This window comes from Equus quagga, chromosome 3 (assembly GCF_021613505.1).
Source record: "Equus quagga isolate Etosha38 chromosome 3, UCLA_HA_Equagga_1.0, whole genome shotgun sequence".
NCBI lineage: Eukaryota > Metazoa > Chordata > Mammalia > Perissodactyla > Equidae > Equus > Equus quagga.
This window is the reverse complement of record NC_060269.1, coordinates 101,893,541-101,920,448: the sequence shown is the minus strand read 5'-3', so window position 1 is coordinate 101,920,448 and position 26,908 is coordinate 101,893,541. Positions and strand designations below refer to the sequence as shown.

The 26,908-nt window shown below is 34.4% G+C and overlaps 1 protein-coding gene across 1 annotated transcript; it reads right to left on the bottom strand.

The window, feature by feature from the left end:
• Positions 1 to 763: 763 nt before the first annotated feature.
• LOC124237228 (UDP-glucuronosyltransferase 2C1-like) lies at positions 764 to 26,908 on the bottom strand. The gene is made up of 6 exons (XM_046656685.1): positions 26,188 to 26,908; positions 19,649 to 19,797; positions 13,774 to 13,905; positions 7,049 to 7,136; positions 5,487 to 5,706; positions 764 to 1,043 (listed from the first exon to the last, which is right to left on the bottom strand). The coding sequence occupies exons 1-6, from the start codon at positions 26,906 to 26,908 to the stop codon at positions 764 to 766; spliced, it is 1,590 nt and encodes a 529-aa protein (XP_046512641.1).

Here is a 26,908-nt window from a genome sequence, read left to right as displayed (position 1 = left end):
GAGTTACTTAAAGGGGTAGGTATGCAATTCCAATCATTTACTTTTCTCCACCATATCACCAATCATGCAAACTTGCCAAAATAAAGTTCTCCAACTAGTTCTCTGAAGCCAGAATATTACAATACAAATAGGTGCTATCATTATTAATTTCCAAAACAAGACAACCTTCAAATCAGACACAAAAAATAGTGTTTTGTATTGCAAGGAGGAGAAAGTCAGACGTGTCACATGAAAGGAAACGAATGGTATAAACATGCTTCACAGAAGTGTAGAAATCCTGACAGTCTCCTGATATTTCTAATTGAAAGGGAAGCTCTGGCTATAGCATGTTCCATCCTACTTCTTGTCTAGTCACTTTAGAGGATGTGCAGTAATTATAAGATACAGGAACCAAAATGATGTCAAATATTTATAAAACATTCCATATGATTGACACTGAATATAGAATTAATCATTATGTTCCTAAAGCCTCAAACAGCATCTCAATTTGTTGAACTGAAACAAATAAATCAACTAGAGCACTAAGATTTCAATAGTAGCAACTTCCATGTTCTTATACATTTGTCTTCTCTTTTTAAAGACTAGATTACTTAACACCTTAATTCTAAATCATGTGGCCAACTCCATGGAAGAATTTTAATCTCTCACTTGATAAGCTGAGGGAGGCACAAGAGCTTGGAAGAGTAGGAGAAGAGTCTCTTCAAATCAGTAGTGGATTAATTAGGTGGACCCTATCAAGATTTCCAGCCAAACACAAAGAAAATTATTCTCTCTTTTTCTTCTTTCCTGTCTTCCCAAACTTCCAGCAACAGAACAGGCAACATTTTGTGACCAGAAAGATGATAGTTGCCACACAGGCTAGCAGGAACCCAATCACATCCAAAGAATGGTACTGGTACCAGGTGAGATCGTAGGAGGCTGGCCGCAGGTGTTTGGCTCCTTTGTGGCGCATGACAAACTCAATCCAGAAGACTGCTCGATCCAGGGCCTTCATGGGCTGATCATGGTGAATTCTTGATAATTTCATAGCATTCTCTTTATATCTAAAGATTGGATACATAGATAGCAACTTGAAAAATTCATGAAGAACACGATATGCTTAATTATGTTATGTTATTAAAAGTTACTAGGTAATTATATAATAAACATGTCGTTGATGATATCACCAAGAGCCCAGAATGCATATGATAATTGATTTCCTCATGAGAAACTTCTAGATATGGTGGCCTAACAGTTGGAATTATTCAATATTTTGAATTCTAAGTAATAATGGGAGGTAGGGGAGAAAATAATTTCTGATGGAAACAGCATTTGAAAAATTTAGAAATAAGAATGCAGACTATGTCTGTTAAGAATACAGAATTTTGATCTAATTTGCTAAGTGTGGTTTTAGGAACAAGATAGTGACAGAAAGGATCACTGAGGGGCAGATCTGTGATGAAGAGACTCCTTTCTCCCCCTATATGTTTGGTCTGGATTGTAAGTGTTGACAAAAAGTGTCTTCCACAGTGGCAGGTAATAGATTCTGTCTATGATCCTCCTGCCTCTGACATTTCAGACTGAACCAAAAAGCTTAATGTGACCCTATGGGCAAAATGTAGGGCCTGAGAGTGAGTGGAGACTGGAATCTTTGCTTCAAGCTACAGTGAGATGCAAGTGTCAGTGTTGTGAAGAGACAACAGCAATAGTGAGAACACTAACCCTTCTAACTTCACTCAAGGAACAAAAGACTAGGCCAGAGTTTCAGTTTGAGATTTGGATGGCTGACCTAGAAGAAGGATTTCCTTGAATTTGTGAAGGGGTTGAAGGAGGTAATTCTTCCACGCTGAAGTGCAATCATCATTTGAGGAGAAAATATAACATTACCTTGTAGAAAACAGTGGAACTACATGTAGAAAGTTCTAATGAAGAGAACAGGAAGTCAGGAAAATTATAAAAAGCCCTGCTGCTCTTTGCTTTTTAAACAACAGGCAGGCTTTTCTTAAAATGCAAGAATTTAAGAAATAATTTCCTCTGGATATATGTCAGGAAAGAAAAGAAACAACAACAAAATCTCCAAGACATGAAAGTAAAATATTTGTTAGAGAACAAATTAAGAAAACTGAAATAACTCAGGAATAGAAACTCTAAGGTAAAACACGAATAAGATCATTAAAGCCATATCAATACCAAACTAAGGTTAAATAATAGTGGAAATTGTGGGCATAGACAAGATGTATATGTTGTAGGCCTTAGCGATGAAGTAATGATAATACATCAAACAAAAATTAAGATGTGAGACTTAAGAGACAAGCATGAGAGGTTGAGAAGTGACTTTAGAGTGAGAAGTCATTCTATATTGACCAAATTGGAAACATTTTGCAAACATTTTCCCTAATCTTTAATGTCAATATTACTTCATAGGTTTACATGTAATTTTAAAGATTTATGTATTAAAGAATATTTATCCAAATCCTGGCCATTCTTTTAATTTGATTATGGTTTCTTTCACTCTCTGAATATATTTACTGGATTTATTTCAAATAAAACAACATGATTAATGTAATCATTTATTGCTGAGAAATTATGTGTCTATTTATGAGCACAGTTACATTTATTTGAAATTAAATAATATTACCAAGAAACATCAAAATGAAAGGATTTTTTCAGCTTTACTTAGATATAATTGAAATACAACAATGTATAAGTTGAAGGTGTATGACGTGTATCTTCACACAGTTATACATTGCAACATGTTCACCACTGTAGCATTAGCTAATAACTCCATCACATCATATAGTTACCATGCTTTTGTGTGTGTGTGTGTGTGGTGAGAACATTTAGGATCTACTCACTTAGCCACTCTCAAGTATGTAATATGGTATTATTAACTATAATTACCACGCTTTACAAAGATCCCTGGTACATATTCATTCTTTACATGTAAGTTTGTACCCTTTAACCTGTATACCTCCACCCTCTGAATCCCTAGGCCCTGGTAAACACCAGTGTCTACTCTCTGTTTCTGTTAGTTTGGCTTTTTAGGTTACACATATAAGTGATTCCATAAAGTATCAGCCTTTCTCTGTCTGACATGTCACTTAGCATAATGCCTTGAAGATCATCCATGTTGTCACCGATGGCAGAATTCCCTTCTTTCCCAGGGTTGAATAATATTCCATTGTATACATACACAACATCTGCTTTATCCATTCATCCATTCACAGCCATTTAGGTTGCATCCATATCTTGGCCATTGTGAATAATGCTGCAAAGAACATGGGAGTGCAGATAACTTTTCCATATCCTTTTTCATTTCAGTTGGATGTATACAAGGAGTGGGATTGCTGAATCATGCAGTAATTCTATTTTTCATAGTTTGAGGAAACTCCTTACTGTCTTCCATAGTGGCTGTACCAATTTACGTTCCCAGCAAAAGTGAGTGTATGCTCCCTTTTCTCCACATCTTCACCAGCACTTCTTCTACCTTGTCTTTTCATGACAGCCATTCTGTCAGGTGTGAGGTGATATCTCATTGTGGTTTTGATTGCATTTCCTGATAATTAGTGATGTTGAGCCACTTTTCATGTACCTCTTGACCATTTGTATGTCTTCTTTGGAAAAATGTCCATTCAATACTACTGATCACTTTTTTATCTAGTTGGTTTTGTTTGTTTCTTTGTTTTCCTCCTAGGTTATATGAGTTCTTTATATATTTTGTATATTAACTCATTATAAAATATATAGTTTGCAAATATTTTCTCCCATTCCATAAGTTGCCTTCCATTTTGGTGATCCTTTCTTTTGCATGTAGAGTCCTTTAAGTTTGATGTACTCCCACTTTGCCTTTGTTCCTTGTGCTGTTGTTGTTGTATCCAAAAACTCAGTGGCAAGACTTATATAAAGGGACTTTCCTCTAGGTTTTCTTCCATGAATTTTATGGTTTCAGGTCTTACATTTAAGTCATTAATTCAATTCTAATTAATTTTTTTGAGTGGTGTAAGATAGAGGTACTGTTTCATTCTCCTGCATGTGATATCCAGTTTTCCCAGCACCATTTATTGAGGAGCCTGTTCTTTTGCCATTGAATCTTCTTGGCTACTTTATCAAAATTAGTAGACCATATATGCAAGGATTTATTTCTGGGCTCTCAATTCTATCCATTTGTATTTTTTTTCCAGTATCTTTCCTTATTTTTTTATTACTATATATTTGTAGTATACTTTGACATCAGGAAGTGTGATGCCTCCAGCTTTGTTCTTCCTCAGGACTGCTTTGACTATTTGGGGTGTTTTGTGGCTCCATATCAGTTTAGGAGTTTTTTTTCATTTCTGCGCCCCAAAAGGCTTGAGAAACTTATTGCTAATCCTGCTCCTCACCTTTCCTGGTGAGGCACTATTTCTGGTTGAGAAGTTCCCTCCTGGCACTGAGCAATGTTTGGGGATGGGATGATGCTGGCAGAAAGAAGCTATCGTCCCTCTCTTCTTGTGCAATTGTTCTTAGTTTTTTTGTTTCACCGTGTTGCTAAAATTGGTTGAGCAGAATCTTGAGGTCTCCCAAAGCTGATTTTGTTCATGGATAACTATCTAATTATTGATCTTTGTTAGGAGACAGAGAAGCTGGTACTTCTATGTTGCCATTTGAACCTCTCAATTTTACTTTATTTTCTTAGGCTTTCATTTATTTATTTATTTTATTTATTTATTTTTGGAGGGAGGGAGATTAGCACTGAGCTAACATCTGTTGCCAATCTTCCTCTTTTTTTTTCTTTTTCTCCCGAAGCCCCAGCACCTACTTACATATCCTAGTCATAAGTGATTCTAGCTCTTCTGTGTGGGCTGCTGCCACAGCATGGCTTGATGAGTGTTTTGTAGGTCCAAGCCCAGGATTTGAATAACTGAATTCTGGGCTGCTGAAGAGGAGTGCATGAACTTAACCAGTCGACCATGGGGGTGACCCCTATTTTATTTCTCTTGTTCTAAATTAAAATATTTCAATGTAGAATACTGTTTTTGTTAAAAACTAGCAGGATGCAACTTTATAAAATAATTTCTCTTTTTCTTTATCCTTTATAAATTAGCAAAAGAGAATGTCTGAAGTAATACAGCTCTATTTGTAATTAGAGCTGCATGAGGGGAGTTCAGTGATTTGTAATTTTTGTTTCTCTATTTTTTGCTATATTACCTAAATTCTTTATAATAGTAATATCTGCAATTTGTGAGAAATTAACAATAATTATTGTAAATAAAAATAAAGATTTGTATCTCTTTAACAAGCTTATTTTCTTTACATTAACTTAGTGTTTCTTTGAGGTTGTAATCTATTACCCATTAACTGTAGGTGAATCAAAATGCCACCATAGAATTTGAGTGGTATAAGATAATTGTATTTGATGTTAATTATGTGCTGGGGATTATTTAAAAGTAACCAATTTAAAAGTGAATAAAACAATTTACTGCTTTTAAAACCCTAGATGCTTGTCAGTAAAGAATATATTCTATACTCACGAAGGGTTGTTAACAACTGCCTTCAAAGCGTTAAGCAGATCGGAAGTGGTCATCGCATGCAAATCTACTTCAACAGCTGCCCCTTTGGCCTTCACACGAGCAATATTGCCAAACTGATCACTGAATACGGGAATTCCCACCATTGGTACCCCGTGGTAAATAGCTTCATAGATTCCATTTGTTCCACAGTGAGTGATAAAAGCTCTGGTTTTGGGATGACCTAACAGGAAAAAAATATACCATTATTCTAATTTGAGATAGTTTCAGAAACAGAAAATCATCTTATGTGTAAAAAAATTGATTCAATTAGGCAACATCTTCTCTACAATTCTGTGCTATGAGGCCATATATAAATTCCTATAAACTCTAAAGAAGGTAGCAATTAGTTATTCCAGCAATTAATCCATTCCATATACCTCTGAGAAGACTTCTGTGGAGTTTAAATGATGGAGAATAGTTGCCAGGTCAAAAATTTGGGGGCTAAGGAATACATCAACAAAAACAATGGAAAGATTGAAAAAATGAAACTCGTGTGTGCATGGGGAAGTAGGATGTGCAGGGTTTCAATGGGAGAATGTTGGCATAACAGGCTAGAAAGGTAGGGCAAGTTCATAAAGCAGTCTGTTTAAGATAATGAGATTTTTCACTTGACTTTATAGTAATGTGGAGCCATCTATAATGTTAGAAATGGTGAATAGAATTACCAGAATTTTATTTTCAAATAGTTATAGTGGGGAAGAGAGAAGAGAGGTTGTTGAAAACGGATACAGAAACTCAGGAGATACTGCAATATTCTATGTCAAAGTTAATGAGACCCTGATTTAAAGGTGTGTTGACTCTGATTCTGAGGATGGAGAGATTGTGTCATAAATGGGAGAATTATAACTTCCATATTTATGTTGAAACCTGACAAAGACTCTCCTTGACCAAACTCTAGTCAGGTTCTTCTGAACCTTCTTTTCAACTAGACCCTGAATTTTGGGCTTCTGTATGTTGTCTCTGCATTGTCTAATTTTAGCAAGAATCCAGCTAAGTCAGTTTAGTAAGACTCTCCCAGCCTCAATATCTGGTCACCATTTATATCTGATCAGTTTCCTTATCCATCAGCACACCACAGGTGATGTCTGATCACCCTGACCTGCCTTCAGCAAGAATCTGGGTAGGTCAGTTTAGCCAGGGTCTCCCCATGCCCTTGAGGTTTCCCAAGTGTAATTTTCCATCCAGTGACACCTCCTCCCCTTCCCATCTGCCCTGCTACTCTGTTCCTTGGCTATAAAATCCCTACTTTTCCTTTTTGTTCTCAGAGCTGAGTCCAGTCTCTCTGACTCACTGCAAAAGTCCACTTCAGTGATGGTCTTCAATAAAGTGTGCCTTACAGTCCTTAGCAAGTATCATGGAAAATTGTTTCTTTAAGAAACTTCAGAAAAAAATGTAAAGAAGACATGAAGTGGGGTTTTTTTGCTTGTTTTGAATCAAAATTTGTTGTATATACTTGTTGTTGAGTAATCATTCAGATTATCCCTCATTCAACTTTGTTTAGTTTTGCTTCTCTTTGATCTTACCAAGAAGATCATTCTGTGGAATCCAGTCATATAGCCGTGTGTTGGGTCCTAATGTATCCGGTTTCTTTCCTGTGTATCTCCACAGAACCTGTTAAGAAAAATGCCTTTATTAGATTTTCAGAATCACGTTATTCAGATCTTAGGATCAATCTAGTTCAATGCTTCCCGGTAAAAAATGAGCAAACTCAGGTCCTAAGTGATTAAGTAATGGTGTTTCTAAACCCTTGAAACTGGAACTATCCTTCAAATGCTTGCAATAGTCCTAACAGATAGGCTGCCATCAACAGGACACTTCTCATTTGGTAGATGAGAAAAACCAAACAATCTGTATCTGAAATAATTATATATTGGTATTACTAGGCCATTCTGGTAAAGGGAATTTTTTTTTTTTTAATTTTATTTTTCTCCTTTTTCTCCCCAAAGCCTCCCGGTACATAGTTGTATATTTCGTTGTGGGTCCTTCTAGTTGTGGCATGTGGGATGCTGCCTCAGCGTGGTCTGATGAGCAGTGCCATGTCCGCGCCCAGGATTCGAACCAACGAAACACTGGGCCGCCTGCAGCAGAGCGTGTGAACTTAACCACTCGGCCACGGGGCCAGCCCCTGGCAAAGGGAATTTTTAAATGGAGTTTTATGAAGCAAAGGGAAGGGATGTTACTTAAATTCACTTTAAGAATTTTTTCGTGTTTTGAGCTTTTCTTATTTGGCAGTAACTAGAAGGGGCAATTGTCTTTTTTATTATGGTAAAATATGCATAACAATATTTATTATATTAACCTATTGCAGGTATATAATTTGGTGGCATTAATTAATTTGGTGGCATTAATTATATCCACAATGTTGTGTAACTATCACCACTATCTACACCTCCACAGTTTTCATCATGCCACACTTAAACACTGCTTAATTAAACAGTAACTCCCTATTGCCCTACTGTCCAGTCCCTGATGACGTCTATTTCACTTTCTGTCTCTAAGAATGTGATTACTCCAGGTACCTCATAAAAGTGAAATCATACAGTATTTGTCTTGTTCTGACTGGTTTATTTCAACCAGCATTGTGTCCTCATGGTTCATCCATGTTACGATGTATTCGAATTTCCTTCCTTTTTAAGACTTAATAATATTGCATTGTGTGGACTTACTACATTTTGTTTATCCATTATTTGGTTATTGTGAATGATGTTGTTATGACTATTGTGTTGAAAAACCTATTCAAGTTCATGCTTTCAATTCTTTTGGATATATAGCTAAAATTGGTGTTATTGGGTCATAAGGTAGTTCTATGCTGTAACATTTTGAGGAACTGCAAACCTGTTTTCCACAGTGGCTGCATCATTTTTCACTCCTACCAGCAATGCATAACAGTTCCAATTTCTCCACATCCTTCTCACACTTGTTATTTTCTATTTTTTCATAATAATCATCCTAATGAGTGTGGAGTGGTATCTCATTGAGCTTTTGATTTGTATTTCCCTAATGATTAATGATGTTGAGTATCTCTTTATAGACTTATTGGCCATTTGTATATCTTCTATGAACATATGTCTATTCAAGTTCATTCTAATTTTTTAACTGGGTTTTTGTTGTTTTGTTGAGTTACAGGAGTTATTTATGTATTGTGGACATTAATCCCTTATCAGACACATGATTTGCAAATATTTTTACCAATCTGTAGGCATTCTGTTTTGCTATCTTAATAGGATCTTTTGATGCACATACATTCTCAAGTAGTTGAAGTCCAGTTTATCTACTTTTTCTTTTCTTGCCTGTGCTTTTGGTGTCATTATCTGTGAAATAATAGCCAAACTCAATGTGAGAAAGATTTTCTCTAATACTTTCTTTTGACAGTTTCATAGTTTTACGTCTACAGTTTAGGTCTTTGGCTCATTTTGAGTTAATTTTTGTATCTAGTATAAACTAAGGGTCCAATTTCATTCTTTTGCATGTGGCTATCAAGATTTAGCCAGCACTACTTTGAAGAGATTGTTCTTTCTCCATTGAATCGTCTTAAATCTTTGTTGAAAATCAACTGACTACATGTGTGAGGGTTGATTTCTAACTCTGTCTTGTATTTCTTTGGTTTATATATCTGTTTGTGTGCCAGCACTACACTGTATAACTTTTTGTAGTTTCATAGTCAATTTCAAAGTTAGAAAATGTGAATCATCTAAATTTATTCATTTTCAAGATTATTTTTTCTCTATTTGTGGCTCTTGCAGTTCCATATGATGTTGAGGAATATATTTTCCATTTCTGCAAAAATTCTGTTGTATTTTTCATAGGCATTGTATTGAGTCTGAAGATTTCTTTGTTCAGTGTTGACATCTTATCCATGTTAAGTATTCCTATCCATGAACATGTGATGGCTTTTCATTTATTTAGGTCTTCTTTAATTTCATGCAGTAATATTATTTTGTAATTTTCAACATACAAATATTTCACCTTCTTGTTTAGATTTATTCTTAAGCATTTAATTCATCTAGTTGCTCTTTTAAATGGAATTGCTTTCTTAATTTCATGTTCAGATTGTTCATTGATGGTGTATATAAGCACAACTGATTTTTGTGTGTGGATCTTGTATCTTGCAACTTTGTTGAATTTGGTTACTGGTTCTGATAGCATTTTGTGGATTCTTGGAAATTTTCTCGATATAGTCTTATGATATCTTCAAATAGAAAAAGGTTTAGCTTTTCTTTTCTAGTTTGGATGGCTTTTATTTCTTTTTCTTGTGTAATATCATGAGCTAGAATTTCTGGGCCAATGCTAAATAGCAACAGTAAAAACAGACATCATTGTGTTGTTCCTTACCTTAGGAGGAAAGCTTTTAGTTTCCACCACAGAGTAAAATTTAGGTGTGGGTTTTACAAAAATATCATTTATCACATTGAGGAATTTTCCCTCTATTTCTAGTCTTATCAAGAAAGAACATTGGATTTCGTCAAATGCTGTTTTTGTGTGTAAGTGGAAATGATCATTTTTCTTTTTTACTTCATTCTATTAATGTAACATGTTACACTAATTTCATATGTTGAACCACTCTTGAACTCCTGGGATAAATTGCATTTTATTATGGTGGATGCTCCTTTCAATATTATGTTGGATTTGATGTGCTAATATTTTGTTGACGTTTTTTACATCTATATTTACAAAGGAGCTTGTACTGTAATTTCTTTTTCTTGTGAAGCCCTTATCTGGCATCTGTATCAGGGTAAATGGGGCCTCACAGAAAAATTTAGGAAATGCTCCCTCTCCTACAAGTTTTTGGAAGACTTTCGAAAGGGTTAGTTTAATTCTTTAATTCTTGTTTAAATGTTTAATACAATTTACCAGTGAAACTATCTGATTCAGGACATTTCCTTGTTGAGAGATTTTTCTTTGTAATTCAATCCCTTATTTTGTTGTAGGTCTGTTGAAATGTTCTATTTCTTTGCCAATCAGATTACAAATCTTATCTGTTTGAAGGAACGTTATCTATTTCTCTAGGTTGTCTAATTGTTTGGAGTACAATTGTTCATCATATCCTCCTTATAATCCCTTTAATCTCTGTAAAGTGAGCAGTGTTCTCTCCATGTTCTACTGATTTTAGTCATTTACATCTACTTTTTTCTCTTTGCCATTCGGTCTAAAGGTTTGATAATTTTGTTGATCTTTTCCAAGAACTAAATTTTGGTTTCATTAATTTTCTCTATTGTTTTCCTATTGTGTGTTTTATTTGTCTTTTCTCTAGTCTTCATTATTTCCTTCTTTCTGCTTGCTTTGGATTTATTTTGTCTTCTTTTTCTAGTTCTTCAAGATATAAATTAGGTAGTTGATTTTATATCTTTCTTCCTTTCCAGCTATAAATTGCCCTCTGAGAACTACTTTCACTGCATCTCATCAGTTTCAGTCTGTTCCATTTTCATTGATTTTAAAGTATTTTTCAATTGTCCTTGTGATTTATTCTTTGACCCTCTGGTTCTTAACTTCAGTAGGAAACAAAAACTCTACTCCTTTTATCGCCATCCCTCCTTCTGTTAATGATGTCACAAATTACATATTTATACATTGTGTTCCTAATAATGCCAATTAATAATGGTTTTTATGCCTTTTTCTTTTCAATCAGTGAGAAAGTAAAAACATAGAGTTACTTCCAAAAGTGCAATAATATTACTTTTTATAATTGGCTGTGTAGTTACCTTTACTATAGATCTTTAGTTCTTATGTTTTAGTGTTACAGTCTAGCAGCCTTTAATTCCAACCTGAAAGACTCCTTTTTTCATTTCTTGCAAGGCAGGTCTAGTGCTAATGATCTCTCCAACTTTTGTTTACCTGGGAATGTTTTAATTTATGCTTCACTTTTGAGGAAAGTCTTCCATGATATAAGATTCTCAGTTGAGAATTTTTTTGTTTCAGCACTTTGTGACTACCATCCTACTGCCTTCTGGCCTCCAAGGTTTCTGATGAGCAATTGGCTGATCGTCTTATTGAATATCATTTATGTGATGAATGATTTCTCTCTTGCTGTTTTCAAGATTCTCTCATTGTCTTTGCTCTTCCACAGCTTGAATATAATGTGTCCTGTTGAGGGTCCCTGAGTTTATCCTGCTTAAAGTTTGTTAATCATCTTGGACTTTTAGATTCATTTCTCCCTTTAAATTTAGGAAAGTTGTATCCTTTATTACTTCAAATATAATTTTGCTCCATTTTTCTCTTTCTGGGACTGCCATAGTATATATTTTTCTCCACTTGATGATGTCTCACAAGTCTCTTAGGCTTTGTTCACTTTTCTTCAATGATTTTTCTTCCTGTTCCTCTGACTCAATAATGTCAATCATCCTTTCTTCAAGTTTGCCAGTTCTGTCTTCTGCCTATTCCTATCTGCTTTTCAGTCCCTGAGATGAATTTTTTGTCTCAGCTATGGTACTCCTCAGCTCCAGATTTCTTTTGTTCTTTTTATAATTTCTTTCTCTTTATTCATATTTTCATTTTTATCTTTTATTGTGTCTTCTCTTTATCAGTATCTTCCTTTATTTCTTTGATAATCCTTAAGACAATTGTTCTAAAGTTTTTGTCTAGTAATTTCAACCTCTAAGCTTCCTCAGGGATACTTTCTCTCAATTTATTTTGATCCTTTGAATGAGCCATACTTTCATATATCTTTGCATGCCTTGTGATTTTTGTAGAGAACTGGATATTTGATTCTCATAATATATTAACCCTGCAATTCAGATTCTCCTCTTTCCTTGTGGTTTTCCTTTTTTTTTTTTTTTTTGGTTGTCTAACGGTGTCTGTTTGCCAAGAATCAAGCTGACGTGAAACTTTAAATCTGCTCAAATCTTTTCTGAGCCTGGCTGTATCTCTCCCTAGATATGGACATGGCTTTATAAATTCCAATGTATGTGCAGATGCTTTAAAGTGGACTATTTCTTCCAAGTGGAGAAAATGGATAAATGAAAAAAAAGAGAAAGTGTTGCTCCTTCAAATCTCCTGAAACTTGCTTTTTCTAGTGAGAGTTGAAACAATTGTGGCCAACTTCCATGTCTCTACCTCGGTGATTAAGCCAGCAGTCAAGAATTAGAATACAGAAGCCCAATGTTTGGAGGATATGGTCATTATTGCCAACTCTGGCTGTACAGAGTTGTAGCGGGAATACAGGCATTTTACCTGACAGGGGTCTGGAAGATGGAGAATTTGAAGCTGCTGCTCTGCTAAAGACTGAAATTGACCAATTTTTATTAATCACTATGTACCAGCCAAGCTTTCCCTGGAAGTTGTGAGTGCTGTGATGGACTTCAGAGTTCTGGTATGGTGACTTCAGACAGTTTCTGCCAGTACAGTTGTTTTAGGTTAAAAGGCACATCCTTGGTGTTTTCTACACCCTCCTGATGCCACCGTTAAGCATTTTATTTTAATGAAATATTTTTAGCATGATCATTTTGATTAAATATTTAAATGTATACTGCTGCCACAAACGACTTTTCAAAGAAATTTGGTTATAAATACAAGTATTGTTATGATCATTTAGAACTTAATATGACTTTTATTTGTCTATTTTATCTAAAGCTAGAAAGGAAAAGTATTCCTGGCAGTATAAGAACAAAATTACTCAATTATAATCCAGAATGATGTTAATAAATAACATCACATTCTGTAGTAACATCATAGAGTGAACTGCACAAATCTTTTACTATATTACTAACAATTTTAACTGTTTAAATAGAAGAATCATTATTTAGAAGTACTCCAGGAATCGCAGCTGTCAGCTCCAGGTGCAACCTGGGTCTGATCCAAAACCATAAATTATAAGGAAATATAGTCCCAAGGGACCTTGTGAATTGAGGTCGTGTTTTTGAATATCTTTTCCTTTATGTTAGTTGTACCTGATATGCATGCCTCAGATTTAAAAAACAAAGAAACACCACAAAACAGGATTAGCTTACATGGAAGACTTAAAACCTACCCATAAAGTTGACAGATTGTTTAAGACCAGTGAATGATTTAGTTTTAGTTCATTATTTAAAATAAGTACAGCAAAATACTTTCCTGAAATTAATGCCAGTTTTAAAGCAAGAAAGCAGTCACATGTTTGTAGCTAACCTCTTCTAACATTTAATACTTCTTTAAGGCTCAGTTAAATTGACAATAACAGTACCAATAGCTTTTTCTACATTTGTAAAGTACACTTTCAACGAGACTTTCATGGACTTTAAAATAGCTATCCTTCAAAAAAATAAGACTGTCAGACCTTCTGTGGAATCTGGGCGAGGGCTGATGCAATCGTGTTAGACTTTTCTTCTGTGAGATTTTGGATCATTGACCCCAGAGTAAATATCACAACTCCATCTTTGCCTGAACTCTGGACAAACTCTTCTAACTCCTGTAAAGAAAACAGTCTTTGTAATATGAAAGTCTAGAGTTTGAAGAATAAAACAGTCACATACATTTCTCAATGTGTCTGAATTATTAAAACAGTTCTGACTTTTCATACATAAACCATTTTACAGTATGAAATATAACCCGAAATCACTGGTTATTAGGAACATTAGAATGATTTAAATTGTAGGTTTCCATCTGAATTGTTCTAAACATTTCTGAGATGTGTTTGTGTGTGTGTTTGTTTTAACAAATTTTTGATTACTTGCTATCTTCTGCAAGGTGCTCAGCTCTTTACAGGTCTAATTTAGCTTAAGTATATGATGATCGGAAGAGATATGTATACACATGCAGATGAGAAAGCTGTCTCAGAGAGATTAAGTACTTTGTTCAAGGCTACACAGCATTAGGTGGCAGAACCAAATTTCTAAACTAAGCTTGTAGATTGCAAAGCCAATGACCACATTTAATGCTCTCTACTGCCTTCCAACATCCTCTTCACAATGCTCCAAAGGAGGAAGATTTGACTCTTTCCCTAAAACAAATAGCTCTGGTACTTCACTTCATATTTAGTCTTGGATACCGTGAAGATTGTCCTTCAGTCAGCATAATGACATGCTAATGGTTTATTTACTTTGTTTTACTGTTTTTTAAATTTTCTTTTATTTTGGTTCCATTTGTACTTTATATAAGCTTCCGCAAACACATTTAGGAATGAGGTAGCCATATAACTTTCTGACCAAATAGGTAATATAGAAACACCTGTAATGCATGCTCTGTAGAGAACAGTAATATGGAAATGTACAGCTTTTCATTAAAAATAAAAACAGCATATTTAATCATGTTGAAGTAAAAAGAAATCTTTACACTCTATGATTAAGTACTAACCAAAATAAACCAGCCAAATAAGACAAGAAAAAAATGTGTGAGGATTTAAAGGAGAAGATATAAATTTTGTAAACATGTACATGACAATATTGGTGAAGTGAAAATAAGCAATATGCAAACCATTATAAATAATAGTTAATCAGATTCATAATTTTCACACAAAAATCACTAATATTTCTTCACAACAGCAATAACCAACCTGAACTTTTAAAATGAATCATTTTTCACTATTGTAATTGAAAATATAAACTGTTTAAGAGTAGTAATTCATGTGCTTTTATTGAAAGAAGTTTCAAATTCTAGCAAATGAGATAGAAAAAGACCCTAATAGATAGATGTATTGTATTAGTGTTCTCCAGAGAAGCAGAACGAATAAGATGTGTATCTGTATCTATGTATGTATATCAATCTATCTATCTATCTATCTATCTATCTATCTATCTATCTATCTGTAGAGACAGATTTATTTTAAGGAATTGGATCATGAGATTATGGAGCCTGGCAATTCCAAAATCTGCAGCTTAGGCCATCAGGCTGGAGATCCAGAGAAGAGCCAATGTTGTTCAAGTGTGAAGGCCTTCTGCTGTCAGACTTTGCTTTTACTTGGCAGAGGTAAGTCTTTTGTTTTATTCATGCTTTCCTCTAACTGAGTGAGGCTCATGCACATAATCCAAAGCCATTTGCTTTACTCAGAGTCCATTATTTGAATGTTAATCTAATCCAAAAATAACTTTGGAGGAACATTCAGAAATTTTTGACTAAATGTCTGGGTACATAGCCCATGCAAGTTGACACATAAAATTAACCATCACATTGTGGTTATAGATGGATTGATTTAATATGTAAAAGCTATCAATCTCTTTAAATTAATTTTCAATTATGATATAATTTTCTTGAGAAATTGACAAATATTTTTAAATTTATATAGAACACTCTTTTTATAAATAATTAATTAACTTTTTGAAAAATAAAAGGAAATATTGGGAGTTTCTTAAACCAGATAATAATATGTAATACAAAATGTGTGCAACTAGCCTCCTAACAGACAAAGTGAACAACAGAACAAAACAGTGAGACCAGAAAAAGAAGCACAAGTATGTAAAAGCTTGCCTTATATAAAGGTGGTATCACAAGTCATTGATACAAGAAGAAAGAAAAATTCACAATGAGTAGATTATTTACTATTAGATGGTACTATAAAAATATATTCGCTACCTAGATAAAAAAGAAAAGTGAATCCTTACCTCATACTATACATTATTATGAAATTTAAGTGGATTAAATGAATCCATATTAAAGTAAAATATTATAACTTTTAAAATAAAATATAAAAGAATAGCTTTATAATCAGAAATGAGAAAATATGTTAAATGAGACTGGAAATTACAAACCGTAAGGTAGAAAAGGATAGATTTGATTGCATCAAATTTAGTATTTTGTGTTTAAAGAAGGAAATCATGGAAAATGTTAACAGATATATGAATTCACAGAGGAAGATATTTCCAATAGCTTAAACAAGGATTAAACCCCAGATATTCTAGATTATGGAAAAAATTTATATCACTTGGCGAAAAAAAAAAAAAGAGAGATTATCCAAAAGAACAATATACTAAGTATATGAGTTTAACAGGGAGAAAATGAGAATAACTGGTAAGTTTCTGAAAAGATGTTGAACTTTGCTGTTAATTTAGATTACCAAAAAATACAATGATATGATACAACTTTACCTTTATGAAACTGACACATATTAGAAAATAGAATACTATCGAGGGCTAGAGACGATGTGGAAGATGGCATCATTTAAGCATTCCTGGTGAAACTATATATTTGTACAGATTTTCAATGAGAGTAAGTGCACAATGAAATAAAGCATGCATCTACCCCCATGACCCTACAATCCCACTGTTAGATATATAACACAAATTTATGCAAAGGTCCATAAGGAACATGTTTCAAATTTTTCTTCACAATATTCTTTGTTGTAGGATAGAGCTGGAGACAACTAATTGTCCTTTGTGAAATAAATAAACAAAATATGGTAAATACATACACCAAAATTCTCCACAACTGTCAGAATGAATGAAATATATTTAGAAATAGAAACTTGGACACATATTAAAAAACAAAGTAATCAATGAAAGAAAATGTGAATTATAGCATAACTCCATTTACATAATTAAATTCAAATCAATGCTATATGTTGTTCAAAGATCCAGATATCTGTGTAAATAGGAATGAAAGCACGAATATTATGAGCACTTGACTAGGTGTCTACTGGTTGTCGGGTAATGGCAGAGAAGAGGATAAAGGAAATATGTAATAACATGGCCTGATTATGGAATGATGTGAGTTGAGATTATGATTAACACATTCTGAGGACTTGAGGTTCAAACAAAGCAAACAAAAACAATACATAAATTCCATATTTCCACAAGCATATGTTTTAGCATTCAAAATTAAATTGACATTTTTTATCATGTAATAAGAGGGCAATTTTTCCCTCCTCCTCTCAACCTTTTCCTATTTCTTCCTTAGAAGGAAGAGATTAAGGTCTGTTTGAGTCTTTCTTCAGAACCCTGATTGGGTCACATTTACTGGGAGATTACTTTACTGAGTGTGATAAGAACACATAGACATGGGTTAGTGTGGCTCTTTCCCTCCAGCTTCTGTAGATGAGGTTAAAGTTTAAAAAGAAAAAAACCTGTTCCAAAGATAGGCCTTGTATACTGTTTTATTCTTTTCATGTTTAAATTGATATTACTCTGACATAGCCTCCTGATTATTGGTAGGGTTTTGACTCAAAGGAAGCAGAAGCTATGGACAGCTGAGTCTAAACAAATGATCCAGACTAATTTACTGCATAGAGAGTAAGGCACAAATGCAATGAACAAAAGGGCTTCCAAGTATTAGTCATTTGCCATTGTACGTACACTAGCTCCAACACAGCAGACAAATATGTTTATTGTTTGTGGAAAGATTCAAGTTTTAGCAGGTCCTCCCATCATGTATCTGTCTAATAAAGCCTCAAACCTCATGATTATTTTAATTTTCACCCTCACTATGGGTTACTTTGCACATTCACTTTGCCTCTTGAGGTTGTACCTAACATGTAGATTTAGTGTTCTTAATCCGATTTTTATAATTAGGAATATCATTGAAAATCCTGAAATATTCTGATACCAAAATTTAACATGAATTATTCAAAAACTTAAATGTCGTGAAAGAATTGGCTATATTAGAGAATCCTTACTGCCATCATAGATGCAGGAATCAATTTTTTCATGAGCACGAGAGCCTGTGCATTATTTGAATAAAGATTGTGATTGTGTTTTTGTAGTGTCCCCAAGGCCCTACTGTGGTTTGGCGGGAGGAGACAGGGGAAATAAGATTCCATGGTAGATACTATGCAATTCTGACCCTTTCTGAGTATTCTTAAAGGTCATTAAAAAAAACATCAGATCGATACTTCATGACACACTGTTGGTAAAACAAATAAATACATAAATGTACAAATACATATAAGGGTGCTATTGGATCAATAATACAATAGGTGGGTTCCAAATATATTTGAATTATTAAAATATATCAACTATGCATATAAGTAAGTCTTACACTGTCCCAATTGTTGACTTGTATGTTTTTAGAATTGAATCTTTACAGTGCATAGATCTTTTATCCAAAAAGTATGAAATAATATGAAGAAGGCTCAGAATATTTAAGTGACTACATTCTGAGCAGAAGCAATGGTTTAAAAATATATAGAATGGATTTCCAGTATTATTTAACTTGTCAAAATTAAATTCCATTACAAGGAAACAATAAAGACATACAAAGAAACAAAAAGCCAAGCATTCACTCTTGAAGTCTCTCCCTTAACCTCCACCTCCAGCCAATCAACAAATACTATTGACTTTCTTTATAAATACCTCTTAAATCTCTGCACTTCTGCTCACAATCACTAACATACTGTACTTTGATCTCTGTAATCTCTTGCAGGAACTGTTGCAACTGTATTATCTCATTTCCCTGCTCTAAATCCTGCTCCATTATAAAAAATTCAATAGCCAAGATTTATGAAATGGTAAGCTGTATCACATTACTGCTTAAAAATCACACATTGATCCTTCATTGACCTTAAATTTGGAGTAAATACTTAGTATTACCCATTTGGTTTTTCTTAACCCACCCCACCATTATCTCTCTAATCTAATTTCTCTATTCAAATCAAACAGTTCATCATTACTGAACTTCTGCCAAATTTTTTTTGATAGACCATCATATCTCTGTTGGATACATTTCAAATTATTATAATTTTCTCACTATTGTACATTTCTATGATGAGGTGATGCTACATAACATGCATCTACAAAATCTCAGTGGATTAAAACCCCAGTTTCTTTCTTTCTTATGCTATAATTCCATCTATTGAGCAGCAGTTCCTACATATATTCTTTAAGCCAGAATTCACGTTGGCAGAGTAGCCAATATTTGGAACACAGTCTGTTGACATAACAAAGGAAAAGAGAATTCTGGAGTCTCTGGACTTGACAATTAAGTGTTCGGCCTGGAAGTGCTCCATGACACTTTAGCTCATAGTCGTTGCCCGGTGAATACTTCATGATTCCACTAACTCAGGGCTAGGGATTTCATTGCTATCAAATATACTTGATGAACATCACTAATGATTGCCATGATAATGTTACAAGTTACCTATAATAGTATAATAGTCTAAGAGGATGAAGTCCATTAATTCCTGTCTCCACGTTTTCACTTTAATGGCTAGACATTATAAATAATAAAAAAGAAATCATTCCAAAAGAGAAATACTCAAGGAAGAAAACATGAAGACATTTAATTACCTTCGGGAGGGGCTTTGCAGGCTTGCAGTGTAGTCCTCCAACAAATTCAAAGTGAGGTAAATAAGGGTAAGGAAATTCAAATTCCCAGGAAGTTCGAATCAACCACATTTCAGCTTTCCTCATAATCTCACATATTGTGGTAGGTTTTCCTGAGGAAAAATGAAGGGTGACAGTGGAAAAGCAAAGATACAGTAAATGAAAAATATTTTACCATCCAATTTTCTAAGAAAAATCCTTAAAGAACCAATATTGGACCTATGTAACCCATGTGAAATCCATTGGTCTCCCCTCAACCAAGAGTATACCATAGTCAGATTATGAATAACCAAACAAGGATTTCAGTCCAGAACAAGGCAAAAACCTGCTGACAGTACAGTCTCTCTGCTTGAGCTAAGCCTGAACCCTAGACCCTGCTCAGAATTGGCAAATGCTCCCAGCAGTAACAGGAACCTCAGGCAGTGATCCTCACCTCCCTGTGGTCTTGCCTCTTCCTCTTCTCCAATTCCAATTTATCTCACCCTTGTTCCTCTGAAAGCCTTTTGATATCTTTGAAAAATGACTTTTGTAATTTTCCCATCTTTTTCTAATATTTTCAAATCTGCTTCCATAATTAATTTCATCCTACCAGGAAACCTTTTAATAAATTTTTGAAAGGTGATTATTTCCTTTGCTATACAAAATGAAAGTTCCTGTTTCACAAGACTTTGTCCTCTTTGGTGAAGATATAGCACTGCATAACAATCTGGGGGCAAAATATTTGCTATTCTGACATTTTTAGTTGGCACACAGTACAAAACGGGTACCTTTCAAGTGAAGTGGTAGCCATTAAACATTAACAGTAAAAGAACTCAAATTAGTGACTCTGAATTAAATCTTTTTCCCTTAGTTTGGAGACAGAGCCTCTTTTTTAAATTCCTTTTAGTTATTGTGATGTAAGAAAGCTTACCCAGACGTTTGGTGTCGTTCGAAATATCCATTCAGTGCTACCGATATATGAAAACATAACTACTACATAGTTTCCCATATTTAGACTTTTTGTATATGCTCCTTGATGTTCTAAACGCACTAAAGTTTGAGGGATTTTTTGAGGAAGATTAGCCCTAAGCTAACATCTACTACCAATCCTCCTCTTTTTGCTGAGGAAGACTTGCCCTTAGCTAAGGTCCATGCCCATCTTCCTCTATTTGATTAGGACACTTGCCACAGCATGGCTTGGCAAGCAGTAGGTATGTCCGCACCCAGGATCACAACTGGCAAACCCAGGGCTGCAGAAGCAGCTCATGCAACTTAACCGCCGCACCACCAGGTCGCCCTCTAAATGCACTAAGGGTTTGATCAGAAAATATGAGGGATTTTGAACTGACCAGCACATTTTATCTGTATAAGACATCACAAGCAAATATCAATACTTTATGAGTTTGAATCAGGTAATGACAATGACATTCAATTCCCAGTTTTATATGCAGAACATATCCCATTTTGGTGTCTTATAGGTGCCAGCAATGAGTATAATCTTGTTCTCTTTGTGTGATGCTTCACTCCCTCTTCATTTTGATGGGAATTTATTAAGATATAATTTACATACCACACACATCTTCCTTTGAAATACACAGTTTAGTAGTTTTTAGTATATTGGTAAAGTAGTGCAACCATCATTACTATTTAATATTAGATAATTTTTATTACTCCCAGAAGAAATCCCATATCCATTATCAGTCATTCTCCATTTCTCCCTCTTCCCAGCACCTGACAAGCAGCAATCTACTTTATTTTTCTATTTGCCTATTCCAACATAATCTTATTTCATTTCTTATAAATGAAATTATACATTATATGGTCTTATGTGCTACCTTCTTTCACTTAGAACAAGATTTTTAAAGTTCATCTGTGTTGTAATAAATATCAGTAATTCATTAGTTTTTTTTGGTTTTTTTTTTTTTGAGAAAGATTAGTCCTGAGCTACTCCTATCCTATCCTCCACTGATCCTCCTCTTTTTGCCGAGGAAGATTGGCCCTGAGCTGACATCTGTGCCCATCTTCCCCCATTTTATATGTGGGATGCCTGCTACAGCATGGCATGATAAGCAGAGTGTAGGTCTGCATCCAGGATCCGAGCCAGTGAATTCAGGGCTGCAGAAGCAGCATGGTCGAGCTTAACTTTTATGCCTCTGGGCCAGCCCCAGTACTTCGTTACTTTTTATTGCTGAATAATATTTCTTTGTATGGATACACTTCATTTTGTTTAGCCATTCATCAGTTAATGAACATTTGGGTTGCATCCATTTGTTGGCCACTATGAATAATGCTCCTATGAGCATGCACGTACATATTTGTGTATACATATATTTTCACTTATCTTCGATATATACCTAAGAGTAGAATTACAGAGTCATATAGTTTATTCACTCTCGTTTATAACAAGATAATATATTTATCCTGTTAAATCTCTCCTCAGATAATAATCTAGTATGTTTAATGCACCTTATTGAAATGAAGACAATATAGTCCAAGAAGAGTGAAAAATAATGGATTTGCATAGAGATTATGAGAAAATGTTCCAAATTTGGAAGTCAAAATAAACTACAGCATGCTCTTTTGATAGCATACTGGGTTATAGTGGAATAACGAATGAAGGATTACTTAATTCTTTAGGAGAATGTGCCTGTGTTTTCCCCCCTTATTTATTACTGATTTACCATGAACTTTTGAGTCTAAATACAATGATATTAAGTGTCAACTTGAATATTTCTGTCTGGTAGAAAAGATCGCCCCCCAAATAATGATTTTATGGCCCTATAAGACATTAATCAATATTGTGTCTGCCTAGTAGTATAACCTGAACATTACTGTTTTTCCCCAAAATGTTTATAAGTAGTTCCTCCAAATATTTTTTGAACTAGATTTGCAATCTTACTGATTTCCTCCTGGATGATTTGAATTTTTCTATGACATATTTCACTTTCTGATTCTATAAGAGCTATGAGTTGTATTTTTAAAAATTTGGAAAATATACTAGAGCACATTATAAAATGAAGATCCTAAATTCTGAATAGCCAAATGACAATCTATAGCTAAAAGCACTTTTAAATTTATGAGAGTTAAAATAAATGTTTTCCTTCTATTTATCAAGACTTAATTTGTCCCAGATTATTGATATATTCCCAGAAAGAATATTCTAGAGTCCTAAGAGTGAAGAAAGACTCAGAGACAGATTCATATCCTATCACTAATGCTTCACTATGTAAGAGTTTCCCAAAGAGACTATGAAACTTCAGGAATCAGAAGTAAATAGACAATTTAGATCCAGTGGGAGAAGAGTCACAGCCTAATCCTTGACTCAGAAAATGTCTCCAAGATGAAATTCTAAGTTATCTTTTCTCAGTTTTGCCTTTGCTGCTTGAACTCTGACCATGGATAAGTGATAGGTGCAGCAATTTCTGCCCACTTTTTTTTAGGGTCAAGTCTAGAAGAAATAAGCACCTGCTTCTGTCACAGAAAATCCAGAAAAAGTCTCAATGCAATGTTTTGGCATTGATTAGGTCATATGCCTCCCTTAACATCTGGGATCTTGGTAGGCAGCATACTTCATTATAAACACTCATATTTTTTGTGAGTTGGTGAGGAAATAATTTCTCATAAAAAATTTAGAACAGATACCAGAAAAAAGGAAATAGGATGCTTCTTCTTTTAAAATAAGAGATCACAAGTATAAAGGGAAGTTTGATTTATTTATTTTCTTTATGGGGGACATTTGCCCTGAACTAACATCCATTGACAGTCTTCCTCTTTTTTTTTTCCTCCCTAAAGCCCCAGTACATAGTTGTATGTTCTAGTTGCAAGACCTTCTAGTTCTTCCTTGTGAGCCGCCACCATAGCATGGCTAGTGACAGAGGGGTGGTGTGGTTCCAAGCCAGGAACTGAACCTGGGCCAGCGAAGCACAGTGCAGTCAGCTTTAGCCACTAGGCCATCAGGGCTGACTCTTTAATACTTTTTAGGAATGCACTTAAACTTTAGTAATGATAAAGTATTAGAGATACTTGTGTTAAATAGTAGCAAGGAAAATAATCCTAAAATTCATAGGAAACCACAAAGACTCTGAATTGCCAGAGCCATACTGAGAAAGAGGAATAAAGCTGCAGGAATCACACTTCCTGATCCCAACTATATTATAACACTATAGTAATCAAAACCATATGATACAGGCATAAAAACAGACACAGTCCAATGGAACAGAATCCAGAGCCCCCAAGTAAATGCATGTATATACAGTTAAGTAATAATTCACAAGTGAACCAAGAATACTCAATGGGAAAAACATAGTCTCTTCAGTAAGTAGTGCTGGGAAAATTAGATATTCACATGCAAAAGAATGAAACTAGACACCAATCTTACTCCACTCACAAAAATTAATTCAAAATAGATTAAAGACTTAAATGTAAGTCTTGAACCTGTAAAATTCCTAGAAGAAAACATAGAGAAAAGTCTTCTTGATGTTGCTCTTGACAGTAATGATTTGGATATGTTGCATAAAGCAGAAGAAACAAAAATAAAAATCAATAAGCATGACTACCTCAAACTAAAAAGCTTCTGCATAGCAAAAGAAGTGATCAACAAAATGAAAAGACATCTTAAGAAATGGGAGATAATATTTGCAAACCATATATCTGATAAGTAGTTAATATTCAAAATATATTAGAAACTCATACAACTCAACAGCAAAAGACCAAGTGAAAAATGAGGAAAAGACCTGAATAGGTATTTATCCAAAGAAGATATTCAAATGACCAACAAGCACATGAAAAGATGCTCAAAGTTATTAATCATCAGTGAAAAGCAAACCAAAACCTCAATGAGGTATCACCTCACACCTGTTAGGATGGCTATCAGCAAAAAAGACAAAATATAACAAACGATGGGTAGAATGAGAAGAAAAAGAAAACTTTGTGCACTGTTGGTTGGAATGAAAATTAGTACAAAAACTGTGGAAAACAGTATGGAACTTCCTCATAAAATTAAGAATAGAACTACCATATGACCCAGCAATTCCATTTCTGAGTATATATCCAAAGAAAAGGAAATCACTATCCTGAAGAATTTTCTGCACTCTCATATTCATTGCAGCATTATTTACAATAACCAAGACAAGGAAACAACCAAAGTGTACGTCAATAGATGAATGGATAAAGAAAATATGGTTATATATATAATGGAATGTTATTCAGCCATGATAAAAAGGGAAATCCTGCCATTTGCCTCAATATGGATGAACCTTGATGGAATTATGGTAAGTACAGTAAATAAGAAAGAGAAAGACAATTACTGCATGATATCACTTATGTGTGAAATCTAAATAAAATAATATAAGCCACCCAAATTGGCAGATACAGAGAAGAGATTGGTGGTTGCCGGATGTAGGGGTTGGAGTCTGGGCACAATAGATGAAGTTGTTCAAAAGATACAAACTTTCAGTTCTAAAATCGGTAAGTCCTGGGGATGTAAGGTACAGCATGGTGACTACTTGAAAGTGGCTAAGAAAGTCGATCTTAAAAGTTCTCATATCAAGAAAAAAACATTGTAACTCTGTGTTGATGAACGTTAACTAGACTTATTGCAGTGATTATTTCACAATATATGCAAGTATCAAATTACTATGTTGTACACCTGAAATTAATGTAATGTTACATGTCAATTATATCTCAAAAAAACCCTCTCAATAATGTAATCAGGGTACTGCTTACTCAAGATAAATAATATCTTATGCAAAATAATTCTTAAGATAATTATATGCACATATTTTTAAATAAAAAATTCAATCATGCAAAAGGAAAAAAGAAGGAATAAACAGACTTGCTGAAATAGTAAGACACATTACACTTGAGGTTAAAGCTCATTAGTTCACATTTATTGCATTTTTGATTAGAACAAGAACAACAAAAGGTGAGATAAGTTAAAAAATCAGGAAACAAGGTCGTTCACAGAAAAATCTTCCATTTCTTTTCCTCTTTGGGAGACAAGAGCAGAGGAAATCAAGATATATTTATTTTCTAGTTTTGTGCTCACCATATGACAAGCCCTGCAACCATGCACCTAAGCCTAGGTAGGATGAAAACAGAAAGCCTAAGAAATAGCAAGTTAATCAGAAAGAAAACAGGGTGTATAAAAGAAGTAAACGAGAAGTAAAAGAAGTAAAAGAAGTAAAAGAGAAAGAGTCCAAGTTGTTGGAAATGAAACACACTGTTAGATGCAGGTTTTCCAGATACTCAAAAAAATTAGTAGCAGCAAGCAGGATTTATGTATAAAGAGTATTCCTTCTCTGATATGTTGCAAGTACTCAATCATCTAAAACAAACACAAAAGGATCATTTTTTTCCACTTACAATAGGTAAGACACTGTTGAGTCACAATTTCGCTACTCCAGGATGCACAGGAATTTGGGTCCTCACTTAAAAATACCGTTTTAAAGTTTTTATATACTCAGATAAATATTTACATTTTACATGTGAAATAAGAATCTGTATTGCAAGCAGATTTTTCTTACCTAAAACCTTGCTATAATAGTCATCCCATTCCGGAAATAGAAAATATAAAAACATCATATCATTCATTGTGTAAAATAACCAATTCTCCAACCTCTGTACAAAAGTCATGTTGTCTGTCAGTCCTGTCGTGCTGCCAGGAACATAAGAAGAAGGAGAGGGAAGCCCAGCACACACTCTCTCAATGACATTCCCCTCAGAAAACCGAAAAGAGTATATAAATGGAATATTGAGAAGCTCAGCCAAGAGCTCCCCACAAAAGCTTAAAGGATCAGCAACACAGATATCAAACTTAGCTGCCCGTAGCCTGCTGAGTAACTCCTTATTTGTGATAGCACTGTCACATACTCTTTTGAGCGTCCTTAAAAAACTCTCGTTAATTTCTGCCAGTTTTGGTAGCGTGTCCCACCATGAAAGTCTCGGCAGTTCAAAAATCATTGTATATAGAAGGGCATTGAGCTCTTCTATTACAGTTTCTTTAGTTACTGAAAGTTGAAGGATTTCTACATTAAAGGGAAGCTTGGTATCATCCATCATAAGGCTTGGTGAAGGTACCAGGATGGTTATTTCGTGCCCACGAAGATGGAGTTCTTCCAGAATAATTTTCAAATTAATCCAATGACTAAAATCCATGGGCCATACAAGTACTTTCCCAGTCCTTCCAGAGTCAAAGAAACACAGATGCAGCATGAAAAGCACACAGAAGCCTTTCACAGTCTTCAT